At 41.5% G+C, this 16,626-nt stretch overlaps 1 protein-coding gene across 6 annotated transcripts; it reads left to right on the forward strand.

The window, feature by feature from the left end:
• The first annotated feature begins 722 nt into the window (after window positions 1-722).
• Window positions 723-15,262, forward strand: LOC147233186 (MAGUK p55 subfamily member 4-like). 6 transcript variants are annotated; one of them, XM_086147755.1, is made up of 22 exons: window positions 723-1,084; window positions 1,686-1,735; window positions 1,951-2,020; window positions 2,204-2,325; window positions 2,473-2,550; window positions 2,699-2,782; window positions 2,864-2,995; window positions 3,089-3,170; window positions 3,283-3,368; window positions 3,453-3,539; window positions 6,592-6,788; window positions 7,609-7,667; window positions 7,852-7,869; window positions 8,352-8,387; window positions 8,479-8,499; window positions 9,235-9,273; window positions 9,371-9,538; window positions 10,086-10,166; window positions 10,422-10,515; window positions 10,590-10,698; window positions 12,672-12,806; window positions 14,439-15,262. In XM_086147755.1, exons 3-22 carry the CDS (start codon window positions 2,002-2,004, stop codon window positions 14,622-14,624), a joined length of 1,833 nt encoding a protein of 610 aa, XP_086003881.1. In that variant the 5' UTR covers window positions 723-1,084; window positions 1,686-1,735; window positions 1,951-2,001; the 3' UTR covers window positions 14,625-15,262. The 6 variants fall into 6 exon arrangements, with proteins under 6 accessions (XP_086003881.1, XP_086003878.1, XP_086003875.1 ...); XM_086147752.1 differs by having other exon boundaries at window positions 1,686-1,795; window positions 2,699-2,995; XM_086147749.1 differs by having other exon boundaries at window positions 2,699-2,995.
• The last annotated feature ends 1,364 nt before the right edge of the window (window positions 15,263-16,626 follow it).

Genomic DNA, 16,626 nt, shown 5'->3' on the forward strand with positions numbered 1-16,626 from the left:
AAAATAAATGGGATTGGAGATGTAGCCACTTCGGGATAAATCCGATATATAAAAATTCCCATCACATCACCTTTCTTTTTTATGGATCCACCTGCAGGCACCGAATGTGAAATTTTTATTTTTTTTCTATTTTATTTTTTATTTTTAATGCTCAAGCCTGAAACGGCAAAAAAATAAACGGGGTTGGAGATGTAGCCGCTTTAGGATAAATCTGACGAATAAAAATTCCCATCACACCACCCTTTTTTTTCCAATGGATTCCCCTGCAGACACGGAATGTGAAATTAATTTTATTCCTTTTTTATTTTACTTTTTTTCAATTTTATTTTTTTATTTTTTAATGCTCAAGCCTGAAACGGCAAAAAAATAAACAGGGTTGGGGATGTAGCCGCTTTGGGATAAATCCAATGAATGAAAATTCCCATCTCACCACCCTTTTTTTTAATGGATCCACCTGCAGCCACTGAATGTGAAATTCATTTTTATTCATTTTTTATTTTATTTTATCTTATTTTTTATTTTTTATTTTTTTCTAATGCTCAAGCCTAAAACGGCTAAACAAATAAATCCTATGAATGAATGTGATTTTTTTTTTTTTTTTTTAATCTGACAACTCCGATTATAAATATAAAACCAAACAAACACGAAAGGTAAATACAGTTAACAATAAAGGAACTCAAAATTTAGTAGATACTGGACACTAAATGCCTCCTCCTGCAGTTGAATGTAAATTCTCAAGTGCTTTTTGTTGACAATTAAAGCGGACCCGACAATTTAAAAAATTTACGGACCAACATTTGAGAAGCAAATCAGCTCCCGATGTGAAACATCGAAGAAGGAACCGCACGTGAGTGAGGGCAGGTCGACGTGGCGAGGCGGATCGAACCGCCTCAGTTCCGGAGGTCAAGGTCGAAGGTCAGGGGTTTGTTATGTCAGAGTGCGTGAGGCTAAAAGCAGCGGAGACTTAAAGTCCTTGGCGGTGTGACGAAGTGCTGCAGGCTGAAGAGGAGCGGCGAGGTGTGAGACGGCCGGCGAGCGATGAGGATTTCGGAGGAAGGCGCACAAACGGACAGATGACAAGTAGGTAAGGAAGGTTTTGTGGATTAAGACGAGTTACGAGGGTGGGATTAGCATCCGCTCGGCTGGTTTGGTGAGTTCTGATCCCACTCGATTGATCTAAGCTAATATTGCTAACATTGCTAACATTAGCGCGCCGGTTCCTGCAGAATTGCTGTTTTTTTTTTTTTTTTTTGCCTGAAATTGCATTCAATTTTTTTTAAGCTAATTACAATGAGTCGGTGTTAATTATTGACTGTTTATTGTGGGCGGGGCTTAAAGAAGTCTGGTCATGCATTTATGGCCTTGGTGGATATATTGGAAGGCCTATTTTGATATATAGAAAAACCAGTTGTTTTATTTTGTTGTGTTCTGCAATAACAAGAATGGCTATTTTATTTTATTCTTTTTCTAAAAGGATGACTTTTGCCACTGTCAAGCGGCCATATTTAATTTCATAAACAAATCAGGCTCCTGCCCGTGACTCCGAGTGACCAACATCTTCCCAAGATGGCGACGCCATCCTTAAAAATTCAAAGCGGGAAAACGTCGGCCCGAAAAACACCACGCCGGTCCGTGTGACGTCACCTTTCCTGTGACTTTGCATCTTTTTTTTTTTTTTTTTTTAGAGGCGGCTCGTCCTCAGCGCGGGTGAATGGAAACCTGGAGCTGAGCCGAGGTAATTGGCTAAAGCGGAGATGTGACCTCGGACTGTCACAGGAAGCACCGAAATAAAACGGTTGGCTTCCTCCGCAATCGCCCATTAACGGCCGGTCGGGTTCTCAATGATCCACATGCGATTTATTTATTACAGTGGCTAAGTAAATTCAATTAAATTAAACTAGGATGAGTTTAATTTTCCTTCTCATCGCACTCACGAGCGTTCATTTTCAGTGACGTAAAGCTTTGAGCTTTATAGCTGATCTGGAAGGTGGGACAATCGGCATGAAACCAATGGAAGGAGGTGAGTGTCACACACACACACACACACACACACACACACACACACACACACATGCACACATTTCATAAGTCACTGCTGATTCTGGTAGTTGTTAAAATGCAGGCAAGTCTCCACTACACTGTACTCATCGGTGATGTGTGTGTGTGTGCATGTGTGTGTGTGTGTGTGTGTGCATGCGTGCAGGCGTCAGTGACGTGCTCTCGAGCGTAGTGGAGGACCTCGGCGATGCCGTCAGCAGGGACGTCAATGGCGCTCAGATTCTCCACGAACTCCTAACCGCGCCATGGCTCTACGCCCTGCTGAAGGTGCAAGGCCCGTCGAAATTTGCAGGAAAATACTTGTTGTCGGAGTAATCTGATTACACAGAGAATGTTTCAGATACCTATAATGTGACTTCCAAGGACAATCGCTCCACACTTGTGCTTGTACACTCGTTATTTTTGTCTCATTAGGTATACGAGTCTTTGGTGCAGTTCAAGAGACTGTCGCCTCGTCCACTCCTGCCTCATGCTTTAAGACTGTCCCAAGAGGTACACACACACACACACACACACACACACACATGGAATTCTCTCAAAAACATTTAGCAATTCTCAGCTCGACCTGGCTTCCTGTTACCCTCCGGGGTCAAAGGTCAAATTTTGACGCTGTCTTTGCGTGTGTGTGTGTGCGGGTCAGATCATGTCATCCTTGCAGAAGGCCCGACGTCCCTCCTCAGATGCTAAAGACCTCTACATGCTCCTCAGCTCGCCGCACATCCAGGTGTGTGTATGTGTGTGTGTGTGTGTGTGTGTGTGTGTTCTCTGTTGCAACACTGACACACGCACTTTTTTTTTTTCTCAGGCTCTCCTAGCGGCACATGACAGCGTATCCCAGTCAGACTACGGGCCGATTCTTCCCCCGCTTCCAAGTGAGCTTCCCGAGGATGAGGAGGCCATGAGGATAGTCTGCCTGGTGAAGAACAACCAGCCGCTGGTGAGGAAGCGTGATTGGAGGGAAAAGCAAAAACCAAATCGAACCTGTCAACTATTTTGTGTGTGTGTGTGTGTGTGTGTGTGTATCGGCCAGGGGGCCACCATAAGGAGGAACGAGGAGACGGGAGACATCTTCGTCGCTAGGGTGATTCATGGAGGACTGGCTGACCGCAGCGGTGAGTTCAAGGAGGTCATTGAGAAGGACCATCGAAGATAATGTCTATTTAATGTATGCATTTTTAATGGTGTGTGTGTGTGTGTGTCCGTGTGTGTGTGTGTGTGTGTCAGGCCTCCTCCATCCCGGCGATCAGCTAGTGGAAGTGAATGGGAACCCTGTTGTCGGTCTGGAACCGGAGCAGGTGATCCAGATGATGGTGCGTCTCCTCTTACACAAAACAATGAAATCTTAATAAAACAATTCTAAATATGTATAAAAAAAAATGTTTTGTCTGTTTCAGACCAGCTCAACCGGCACGATCCTGTTTAAAGTGGTTCCAAATGCGGTTCAGATCATCAGCCGCAGCAGCAGCAACAACCACAAACCGGTAGGAAACCGTCTGACGGAATCAAATCGCCAGTAAACGCACAATAAGTCATACTGGAATACGAGGAAATAAATCTAGAGTCTAAAGCGTTTATTGTCACATTCATGGACAGGAAACTTTTTTCAATGCGCAACAAAATTCTTACTTTGCTGTCTGTAGTGAAGACAGATTGGAAGAGTTAGTAGAGACAAAGAAATGACTGGTAAACATAAATATGTGTATGTATTTGTATATACAGGACGGTCTCAGAAAATTAAAATATTGTGATAAAGTTCTTTATCTTCTTTAATGCAATTACAAAAACAAAAAAATCATACATTCTGGATTCTTTACAAATCAACTGAAATATTGCAAGACTTTTATTATTTTAATGTTACTGATTATGGCTTACATCTTAAGAAAACTCAAAAATCCGATCTAAAAATATTAGAATATCATGAAAAAGTAATTTTTTTTGTTTTTTCAATTGCATTACAGAAGATAAAGAACTTTATCACAATATTCTAATTATCTGAGACAGTCCTGTATACATATTTTTTTAATCAATATTATTTGTATATGGAGGTATGGTGTCCTTGAGTGTAGAGTTTGTTGCATTATATAAAATGTATGATTATGATCATTAATGTAGCGAGTCGCAAATGTTGATGCTTGTTTTCTGTGTGATTTTGGTGTTGCTGGGAAATTTGTGCATGTGGTTTGGGGTGCAATGAATTATTGTTTTGTTTTTTTACCTGCAATTGAGCGGCAACAGTTACTTGTATTGCTGGCTTGTGTGGCGTGGCTGTGGCCAACAACAGCTATTGTTCATTAAACAGATGTTTTAACGTCACCTGGGTGACTAAAACGCAACATTGTTATTATTATTATTATCATTATCAGTATTATTATTATTATTGTTATCATTATTATTATTATTATTGGTCAGTATTGGGCGTACTGATTGAGCGAGTGCAAACTGAAATGCATACGGTTATATTCCCGGGACATGTAAGATGAAAAAAGTGCAGATTGAGATAAAGACAATTCAATGTTTAAAATGGTTGCCATGGAAACGACGAGTGGAAACAGTCCAAAGGATACATCCTTTTAAAAGACAGAAACGTTATCTGCAGTCAGTTCAGCGAATGACCCAGACACTTTGAGGAAGGCTAGTGCTCTTATCTAATATATTATAAATATATGATACATATTTCATATATATATATATATATTATAAAATTGAAAACAATTTGTGGATTATTTTCTTTATTTCTGTATGAAGTCCACCCGTATTTTTTCATTGACTGCAAGTTAAAAGTTACAATTGCTGTTGCTTGCTTTGATATCATATTCTGCACATCGTCTTGAGTTTATCTCTTATTTTTTGCAATAAATCTACTTAACTGAGATCTTTCAGTCGCTCAGCCTCTCGGTGACTTGACACTTCCCTCAGCTACAGGGAAAATGTTCGAATTCGTGAACTCTCAAGAGCTTGTGTGTGGTGCTGAAATATATTGAATAGGATGTGATATACTGTATGTTCCGCATTATAAGGCGCACCTGATTATAAGGCGCACCTTCAATGAATGCCCTATTTAAAAAAAAAAAAATCACATATATATGGTGCGCGGCATTATCAGGCGCATAGAATAGAAGCTACAGTAGTGGCTGAGCTTGCGTTATGCATTCACTAAACGGAGCTGCGCTGACGGGAATGTCAACAAAACAGTCAGATAAATCAGTCAAACTTTATTGATAGAATATAAACCAATGTTCTGACAACTCCGTTCACTCCCAAAACAAGTTAGTGGATTCACAATACGGTACCGCATGTACCGGTAGCTCTTACCGGTATTACCGGTATTCAAGGCGTTTCATAAAAGGAAAGCACCAAGAAGGAGCGCCTCTAAATTCATGGATGTTCATGTCGCTAGCTAGCGCTGTTGCCTTCATTCGAATACTGACTGTAGAGACGCTTCTACTTGCTGTTTTCTGTTCAACAACCCACTGTTCAAGTTTGTCCTCTAACTGTAGCCATCGTGCTTTGTCTCCTCTGGAACTCTGCTTAGTCTTCTTTACTTGGCGTAGGTCATCTTGTAGCTTCCTCCACTTCTGCACCATTGATTCGTTCATGTTGAATTCTGTCACCCGTGTTCTACTGCGTCATTGAGTTTAAACTCTGCGTCGTAAGCGTGTCTCTTGAAAGGAGCTATTTTGGGGTCTTTATACACACACAAGTGGTGTGGGACTGGAATTACCCTTTACCATTTTTACCACTGCTACTTCTGCAATAGGCGCACACACACACAAATTGAAATGAAAAGGCACGGTTCGCGCAGTCATATATCCCGGTATGCATCGCGCGCTACTTCTTCTACGGGGGAAAATGGAGTCAAGCGGCTGCTTCCCGTAGTTGGGAGACCTCTTGCGGCTCAATATTGATCCACATATAAGGGGCACCGCATTATAAGGCGCACTGTCGGTTTTTGAGAAGGCTTTTACTTGCGCCTTATAGTCCGGAAAATGCGGTATGTCAAAATCACTGAAATCCAGCTGTATCCCTTTAGAAGATACAGCTATGGTTGAATGTCTGTAGAGGATCTTGTTGTGGCAACTGGACCTCAATCCATGTGATCCAACAGGTTTCACATTCTAAGAAGTTTGGCTTCACCCTTCCACAATCTGATCCAGGTGAATCCCCAAAAGTTGCTCCTTTGTCCCCAACTAACGACACCCTGCCGATCGACTCAAGCCATCGTAACTGAGACCCTTGCACAACCTTGACAGTTATATTCGGAAACTCCCTGCAGGCCATCGGAGCTGAAGAAGCCTCTCGGATGAGGGGTGAAAAAAATTCAGTTGCCGCGACAAGAAAATTTTGACAGCATGGTGAATGGTTGTTGCCCTGCGATTGATTGGGTCCAGGGTGAACCCCATCCTTTGCCCGATGACAGCGCCCCGCGACCACTCAGTGCAGGATAAGCGTTAGATAATGAGTGAATGAAAACAAAACAAGCTCGAAAAGTGACCCTTTTCTTCTTCTTCTTCTTCTTCTATTCCTCTGCATAAGGTGTTCATGAGGGCAATGGTGGACTACTGCCCCCTGCAGGACTCCTCCATCCCCTGCCCAAGCGCAGGGATGGCCTTCAACAGAGGGGACCTGCTGGAGGTGGTGGACCAGTCCGACGGCAGGTGGTGGCAGGCCCGCAAGCTGCCCTGCTCCTCGTCATCGGCGGGGCTGATTCCCTCCGCGGGTCTGCTGAAGAGGTGACACGTCCTGACACCCCACAACCTCACAGATGTGGAGTGTCCCTTTTCAACACATTATTTTTTGAAAGAAATCACCCCATGTCCATCAGGAGGCTTTTTGCAGCCTGGACATTTCAGAATGTTAGAAATCTAAACAGCAAATTAAATTTTACCTGATTCAAAATTCCTTGAAGGTACCTTTTTTTTTTTGACATGAAAATTAATCGTGCTTCAAAATACAGACGATTAAATGCATACATGATCATAGGACACCGTGGGACGGAAAACGATAAAATCAAAATGTTATATAAAAAAAAGTTAAATATTATAATGCAATATTATTGATATTATTAATAATATGAATAACATTATATATATTATTATTATTATTATTATCAACAATAACAATAATAATAATAATATATATAATGTATATAGTAATATATAATAATATTAAATATATATTATATAGCTATATGACTATATATTCATATCCAGGAGGAGCAGTGTGGTTTTCGTCCTGGTCGTGGAACAGTGGACCAGCTCTAAACCCTCAGCAGGGTCCCCCAAGGGGCATGGAAATTTGCCCAACTAGTCTACATGTGTTTTGTGGACCTGGAGAAGGCATTCGACCATGTCCCGTGGCAAATCTTGCGGGGGGAGGGGGCTACCAAACCCCAATTGTACGGGCTGTTCTGTCCCTGGCTGACCTGGGACAACTGAACATAAATGTGCACAAAGTCAACAATAAATTTAAAGGATGAGAAACCAAAATTCCATCAAGGGGTATGATTGAAAAAATTCAAATTTTGACTTTTTCCTTCCCCCTGTCTTGCAGCAAACAGAGGGAGCAATGGTGGTGCCAACCGCTGCGGGGTCACGTCTGCATCAGACCACGTGAGGGTCGCCGTCGGCAACCACGATGTGTTTCCCCGTCCCGTGGGATTTCTTACAGGGTTCCTGTAGTTCAGTGTTCCTTATTCTCCTGTTGCTGGTTTAGTATCGGGGAAGGTTAGTGGTTAAATTCCCGACTCCTTTAGCAATCCTTTTCAACGTGTTTTTTTTCCTCCTACTGCTGCAGTGACCCTGGCTGATAACGGTGGGTGCAACTGCTGATTCACCTGCACACACACACACACACACACACACACACACACACACATGCATCATTTTAGCAGTCACAGAGGTTCGGAGGCGAATCTGGAGCACTTATATTTTGAAGCCCCTGCGTCATGACCTAGCGGCGCACTGCCCCAGATATACAGCTATAACCTTTTTATAAATGCGTTTATTCCATTATCGCTCTTTAAAACAAGATGATTGTTCTCTCGGCTGCATGTTCTGTCATCCGGGGTAGGATGGTTATGTAAATATTTAAATCAAAGGAGAAGGCACATGTTCGGGGTTCGATGCTTTCCACCAGAAAAAGGAATCTAAGTATTCCCCGTGGGAGCAGGGCATCAGGAGGAATGTGTACAACTCCAGACTAGTTCTGGGAAATAAAAAAAAAAGACAGTTGGATGTTTCAAACTTTCTACTTTTTAGCTGATTGATGAAAGTGTCTTGTTGTCTTTGCTACAGAGGAAGATTCAGCATCCGAAGATAAACAAGCCGCAGGTAGAGCTGGTCTAATGCCTCCTTGATAATGTAGTACACGAATTCCGGCTGTTGAAATAACTACTATCCATCTATTTTGTTTTTTTTTCAGATCAGGAAGATATTGATTTTGGTAGGTAAGTCTCTTTAGAGACTCAGGTAGATGCTGAATATTGTGTTTTCTCACTAAAATCCCCCTTAATAGTAATAATAACAACAACAACAACAACAACAATAACAATAACAATGATAATAATAATAATAACAACAACAACAACAACAATAATAATATGATTATTATTATTATTATTATTATATTATCATTATTATTATTGTTAATAATAATAATAATAGTAATTATTATTATTATTATTATTATGACAACAACAAGAACAACAACAAGAACAACAACAACAATAATAATAGTAATATGATGATGATGATGACGATTATTATTATTATTATTATTATCATTATTATTATTTTTAATTATTGTTATTGTTAACAATTGTAATTATCATTTATTATTAGTACTATTATGTAATTATTATTATTTTAACAATTGTAATTATTATTATTGTTAATAATAATAATAATAATAATAATAAATCAATACATAATAAATAAATCAGCCTAATGTCAAGAGAAAGACAGCTCCACAGCATTGGTGCACAAAAAATGTTTTTTTATTGCTTTTCTTCAGGGATTATTCGGTATTAGTATGCTGATGTAAATTGGAAAAAAATTACTGCAATTTCAATGCCGCTATCTTTTGCCAAAAATCATAAATAATGTGATCGATTACGAGATCCAAAGCTGTTTTTGGAGTTTTATTTCTTTTTTTAAATGTGATATTTTCCACCTTCAGAAGAGGCTGATGCCGATGTTACAGAAGGGATCTACCTGGGTGAGACATGTCTTAGTTTTAGTGCAAAATCTCTCCTAATCTGACTGAGATGGAAATTAAAAAATGATGGAATTTCTACTTTTTCCATCTTCATCAGCCGGTTTCAGGCAAAGTTTCCGTCTCTGGAGGACAACGTCGTACAGGAAGAGGCGTCAGTCCTGCCCCTCCTGCTCGCCCAGCAGCAGTGCCCTGTCCTCCCCGTATGAGGAAGTGACTTTGTACCAGCGCCCCCCGCAGGAGAACCACCGCCTCATCATCCTTGTAGGTAAGAGAGTTTGTTGCCATGGTTACCTTTTGAGTTCATGTTACTTCCTTCTACTCTCAAGGACTTGAGTTTGAATCCACTTTTTACTATTGAGAACAATGAACTTCCAGTCCAAAGGATGACCTTCATACCAAAAGTATTATAAAACAGAGAAATCAAAACGCAGGAAACCAGATTTTAAAGCTAAATTCTGAGCTTATGGCGATATCAAACAGATTCTCTGAGCGCTGACCTTCATAAATGTTTGTCCTGACTCAAATTCCTGTTATCCAGAATCTGACATCCGGTTTATATTGGGATAATCTAGTTAATGTCTCCTTCGTCTTTCAAAAATCATAAAAAAAAAGTAAAAAAGGTGTTGGACTCTTGAAGCAACTTCTCCAGTTCAGCACAAGCTACTTAGTGTGTCAAAAACATTTTCCTGAAAGACATCGAGTCATGCAGCTTTAGAGACAAATACAGCAGTGTCATCTGCATAGTGATGAAGTTTTCCTTCACCGTATGTCCAATTTTTTTCTCTTTTGATACCTGACCTTGCTGACACCAGGTGCTTCAGGAGTCGGAGTGAACGAACTCAGGAAAAGACTCATCAAACTGAATCCATCAACATTCCAAGGACCTCTTCCTCGTAAGAACCCTCCACTTTCCACCATTCTCCCCGACTGAAGTCAGTCACATTCGTGTACCAGAGTGATAGTAAGAAAAGCAACTCATACAGAGACGATGCAGCAGAAGTTTGGTATCCAGAATAGTTATCTGGGCACAAATTTTTTGATAAATATCTTGAGCAGGAGGTGCGTCACAATGATGATTGATGTTTCTCGGTACGCTGTGCCGTCTTGTCTGCCATTGAATGATGCTGCGCTCGCGGTTCGCCTGTCAGACACCAGCCGTCCCGCTCGGCCAGGGGAGCAGCCGGGGAGGGAGTACCACTTTGTCAACAAAGAGCTGTTCGAGTACATGGTCTGCAACCAAAGGTATGCTTCTCTGGGACAGCTCATTAGCATCCTGTGGAACATCATGAACCCACCAACCTGCTGTTCGCCTCTAGATTTGTGGAGTACGGAGAGTACAAAGGCCACCTGTACGGGACCAGCTTTGACGCAATCAACGAAGTGCTTAAACGAGGAAGGATGTGCATCATCGATGTTGAACCTCATGTGAGTTTTTGCCCAGTATTTGGGTCTTATGGTGATATCATCGTATGTCACTAATCCTGCACTTTTTGGACTGTGGGAGGAAACCAGAGAGCCCTGAAGAATCCCACGCAGACACGGGGAGAACATGCAAACTCAACCTGGGTCCAGGATCCATCACCATGTCCCCCAATTCGAACTAGTGTTATAAAAAAAATAAATAGTCGGTTTCAAAGAGAGCGCAATAATGTTCCCGGTGTCCCTGGCAAACCCTGAAGACCAACACATCAATGCGCTGTAACTCGGGCAGAATGTTCACATCTTTGGTGTACAGTATACCCTTGTTTTTCGCGGGTTTTACGTTCCAAAAAGAACCCGTGACAGGCAAAATCCATGAAGTAGAAACCTTTATTTTTTTTTACAATTACTATACAATTGAGCACTCTATTATACATTGCTGCTATCGTCCTTATGTTTTTTCTTCCTTCTTTATGGAACGAACGGAAGATTCATTAATTCCGTAATGCCGACCTACAGCCGCATCGCTTTTACCTTCCCTTAGCATGTCCAGAAGTTTAACTTTATCTGCGATAGATAGCATCTTCCGCTGCCTTTTGGGCCCTGCCGCAGGTGCTTTTGTCGGTCCAGAGCGTTTTGTCAACATGATGGGTTTAAGAGAAACTCGAAATTGCAAGAGAATTTGCACATCTGTAATGTAAATTTGGCAAGCTGTTTTATGTACGTGTACATATTAAACTGCAACGTTGCTGACGCACAGGTAGAGAAGAAGCGGAGTGACTTTTTAGCCAATCAGAATGCAGAACACAACGCACCATGCAAATCCGTGAAGTAGTGAAACTGTGAAAAGTAAACCGCGTTATAGCAAGGGATCACTGTACAACATCAACGCAAAATTGGTCCGATTGATTGGTAGTGATAGGAAAATGACCAACTTGAAATTCTACCACTTATCCTGTCCTTAGGGTGACAAAGAAGCTGTAGCCTTTCCCGACTGTCATTGGGCGAGAAGCGGGGTACACCCTGGAGCGGGGTCGGTTGACATATAGAGGCATACAACCTTTCACTCTCTTTTACGCATCTGGACATCCGCGATGATCCATTGACCTTGGGCGTCCACCGGATGTGGGGCATTCAGCAAAAAATCAATTTTTGGAGGCTCACAGCAGTGCGGAGGCAGTTGTTAGCTCTTTGTTCCTTTAAAACGGTGCACCCTTTCTGTCTAGAGTAAATGGTACTTCTGCCAATCCCCCTAAACTCACGCGCATGATTTACATGTGTTTCCTTGACTCATAGCTCGTGCTTTCTTCAGCATTTTGTGCATCAAGTTCTTTTATAAGTTCTTTCTACTCAGATTAGAGTATAGCTCTGGAATGGTTGCAACTTTTCATAGTTTTTTGGGGGATGTTCAATGAAATATTTACACTTACTGCTCGCATTTGTTCAAACTGAAATTGATAAAATCATATCTGAGGTCTTCTATTTCACAGGAGTGAGTGAAAACCTGGCTTTATTAAGCACTGAAAAAGAATTACTCAAAGCTGGTGTAAAAGGTGAAGTAGTACAGGTGTTTTGCGACGGAAAGCATCATTCGGGGAAAAGACTTCTATATGTTTCATTGATTTATATAAAAGTCAAAAAAATAAATGTATAGAATATCTTCAAAATATTAGTATATTAGGCATTATACTTGAGTATTTGAGGCATACAAGTTTTGCCCCCTGAAATTACTGGCAGAGGCGCCAGGCGCTGCACCACAGCGATTGATTTGGAATTAATTCCTAAGCTCGTTTAAAGTTAAATCTCTTCATTTGAACGTCGTCTATCTACTCTCTGATGCCATCATATGATGTCTTCAGTTTGAAAAGGCAAGGGAGGGTGAAACCAACCAGCACGACAAGCACAATGACTTAATGATTGCAACTAATTTCCCCAAAGTTTGTTTGTTAGTTAACCCCTCATGCTGCTGTCACTGTCAGAGCATCCCGCCTCTGCGGACGAGGACTCTGAAGCCCTACGTGATCTTCATCAAATCCCCCAGCCTGGAGAGACTGAGTCAGACCAGGAGAGACGCTCGAATGACCACCAACTACAGCATCAACAGAGCTTTCACGGTAACGCCATCCATACATCTAAAGACTTCATCTGCTCCTTTACCGTGTCTGCTGCCATCATACCGCTCTGTTGATTGTTCCTCTACCAGGTTTTCTTTTTCCGGTTTTGTTGGAGCTCATCTATTGGTTATTGATCGTGTTACGTCGCCGTAACAACTGAAAGACTTGCGATAATATCGGGCACTTTTGATATTGTTGTAAACCCAAGGCTCGGAAAACACTGATTTAAGACAGCTTAGAATACCACCCACTAAACAACCAACATGACAGAGACTCCGGTACAACTAATATTTTCTTCCGACTTTCAGTTTTAAGTCCGCAACTTTGAAAATTATTAGCTGTAAGTCCAGTATAAGAAATCCACCTGCCATGCTTTTTTCAGCGAATAATCATGCAGGAAAGACAGAGGCTTCTGTTCCGGCGTTGAACTTTCCATTTTTCTGTCTCCTCTTGTTGAAATAGCAAATATTCTGGTGCCATTTGTGTCTGGGGAAGCGTTACTCTTAAAATGTTTCTTAGATCACTATGCATCAGAATAATCACTACCTATGATTCTCTTACTTCTTGTCAAAATCTTCTTGTCTTGACAACTGGACTTGAATTTCTTCACTTATATTATATATATTATATTCGGAAACTCCCCATTAGAACTGAACAAGCCTCTTGGATGAGGGATGAAATGTCCTCAAGTGAAGAAATTCAAGTCTAGTTGCCAAGACAAGAAGATTTTGTTTTTTTTTTAATTTCACCATGACCCATAATTCCCATAATCAGACAAATGTAGGCTTATACTGAGAACAGAACCGATTATTTAGTTTCAGTATGCTTAAATACACAAAATAGAAGTATTGAAAGTCAAAATCACATCAGGGTCGTCTCATGACACGAACCGCCACTCTTTAAAAGTATTCAAAGAAACATGACTTTTCATTCTGCAAGCATTACAAAATCTGTATGGACTAAGGGCTAGAGGTGAAAAAATGATAAAAAAGACAAAATTATATGTAAATTGACAAAGTGTTAACACGGTAGAATAAAAAGAGATGTTAGCAGAATACAAATAGATGGTGGCAGCAGGAAAAAAAGGGTGTGGATAAAGTGCAGACTTAATGCAACATTACATTACATTGCAGTCATTTGGCAGACGCTTTTATCCAAAGCGACTTACAAGAAGCGCAATTCAGTCACCGAAGATCCAAAGTACCAGTAGTTGGAAGTCAGAAGTGACCACTCAACCAAATAGCCATCTCCGAACCATATACCCAGATACATCAATTTCATCCTTATTTTTTTTTTTTTTGGTGCAGCGGTTGGGGGCTGAGTGCAATTTGTAGGGTAGTGGTTGGTGAAGAGGTATGTTTTCAATGCAAAAAAAAAAAACCTGCGCTTTTACCAGAGCAGAAACCCTGGACTTATCCAAGAAATACGCCTTTCGCCTCAACCGGTTGGGGTGGAAAGAGGAAGAACGAGATAGAAAGCAAGGGTGCGACTGAAACAGATGGGGGCACAAAGAAGCGCTAACAGTTACATGCTAATAGCTAATAGCGAAGGAATTAGCGAAGAGCGTGATGGGATGTCTCGGGTTTTTACGTCAGTTTTACAATCACGACCCGGCGTCTTTTCCATCTGCAGCAGGAGGAGCTGCGGGAGCTGGAGGAGACGTCCCAGGTGATGGAGGCGAAGTACAAGCAGTTGTTCGACAGCGTGCTGGTGAACGACGATCTGCAGGACGCCTGCATGGAGCTTTTCTCCATCATACAGCAGGTTCAGAACGAACCCCAGTGGATTCCCGTCAGCTGGACCCGGGCGGAGGAGTAGGAAGAAGAGGAGGGGAATAAAACGGCGGTGCAGGACGAGGGCGGACCGAAGGTGTAGGGCAAGAACAAGCAGGTGATGCTGTTGGTGAAGGTAGTAAAAATAGATCGGAGAATCGTCAGGCTGCTATCGTATCGTCGTAGTTGACTCTCATCCACAACCGGCAGCTGACTTTCAGGAAAGAAAGAAAGAAAGGCAAAAATCATCCTCATTGTTGGTGAATAATCACGACTCGGTGCCGAACACTTGGGAGGACTCATCAAGTCAAGTCAGATTTTTGTTTATATGGCACCAAATCACTGTTGTCTTGTGAAACTTCCCACATTGAGCAGGTCTTGGACCACCGCTATCTACAGAAACCCAATATTCACGCACAAGAAAGCGTTTGACGACGGCGGAAACCTTGGGTGGATCTGAGCTTGAATCGGACGACTTTCTGTCTCGACCGGTTGGGATAGAAATAGAAAATCATCCTCTAGATTTCCTGAGATTTACACTGAAAACATTTTAATACACCCTGGATTCTGTCAGATGTGTTTCTTGCTGAAATGCTTTTCAAATTAGTTTCTTTTTATTGTTTTCATGTAATCACATATGTAACGGTGAGTTTTTTTTTCCCTGCCAATCAATTGCAGATTATTTCCCGGTCATCAATAAAATATATTTCTATCATCTTCGTGTCTCGTTCATTAATCCCTGACTAAGTCGGTCCCGCCATTCACACCTTTCTGGTTATGGAAAGCTAATGCTAATGCTAACACAGCGTATCCTTCTGCTTCCCCTTGTCATCAAGGAATTATAAATAAAATGTGTCGGGGTTTAAATCTTGCCGGATGAATCTGTTCAGATATAAATTGATTTTTCACGCGGGACACAGGCCAGGTCGACCTTTGACGCTTGACCTTGTTTACTCGACTTCCTGCACTACGTTGGTTGCCGACGCCCGACCAATTCCTGACTCCCGTCTCCAGGCCTTCGTGTTCGCGCCAATTAGATCGATGGTGAATGTCGGCTTCTCTGGGCCTCCGTCTGTTGCTCGGGTTTAATCCATCCCGGGGCCGGCAGACGCAGCTCAACAGATTAAGAGCGGGATTAGCGTCTTTTTGCCTGCATCGTTCAGCTTTACCGAGATGCAGACAAACGGTCGGTGGGCGCAGCGCAACACGTGTGGGTCTCCGGGACGGTTGACCCCTCCCTTGTCGAAACCTAAAAGAGGGAATATGCCGCTGCCGTGTGGGGAAAAATGCACATGTGGTTAGAAAAGAAAATTTCAAGTCAGACGAAAAGCCAGAAAGTCAGACAAAAGCTATTTCTTTAAGTGAAAAAAAATTTGAATCTGACAATAAAAATCAAAAAAATTTATTTGGAGTTGATCAAACGGCTATATGATGACAAATACAATATGGCCACAAGCATGTGTTTGCCTAATAGGATTGGATGAACTGACCTGGTTTCTTAGACGGGATGGTTTTACCTTTGACCTGTTAACCTCAATGCAGTGGCAGCGGCGGCGACGTACCTCATCCAGATCTGTGTGAACAAAAGCTCACAATCCCCCTGGGACTCACTTTGTCATTGTACTTCCTGCAGTACAAAAGTCATATATTCACTTTATTTCCAAACATGTGATCCTCCTGTAATGTATTTGCTAATGTTGGAGATGTCATGGAGACACAAGAGGTAGTTTTGGACCATAAAAGACTATAGATGTTTTTTTCCAGAGAAGAGGATGCTAGAAGGAGAGAGACGACGTTATAAATTGAATACAAATAGACATTCTCTCGAGCACTATAGATTTCAATTATAAAATAAGTCTTATAAAATATAGCTGCAACCCACGATGGATTTGCAAGGGAGATATTTATAGCTGTGGCTAGATTTATATGAGATGAATCACCAGTGTAGGCAGTGCTACCAGCACATGTTTGTAACCCTATATAATATGCAAACGCACACAAAGAGAAATAAAATGTATTACATTGGACATTGGACTTGGACAGCTGAG

Source organism: Fistularia commersonii, chromosome 6 (assembly GCF_037954325.1).
Source record: "Fistularia commersonii isolate RoL2024-O1a breed Wild chromosome 6, RoL_Fcom_v1.0, whole genome shotgun sequence".
NCBI lineage: Eukaryota > Metazoa > Chordata > Actinopteri > Syngnathiformes > Fistulariidae > Fistularia > Fistularia commersonii.

Bases quoted from the DNA above. Each gene is read 5' to 3' on its own strand.
- LOC147233186 (XM_086147752.1), top strand. The intron at 10,699-12,671 runs GTGAGTTTTTGC...TGTCACTGTCAG, and splicing joins TCATCGATGTTGAACCTCAT to AGCATCCCGCCTCTGCGGAC. The intron at 12,807-14,438 runs GTAACGCCATCC...TTCCATCTGCAG, and splicing joins GCATCAACAGAGCTTTCACG to CAGGAGGAGCTGCGGGAGCT.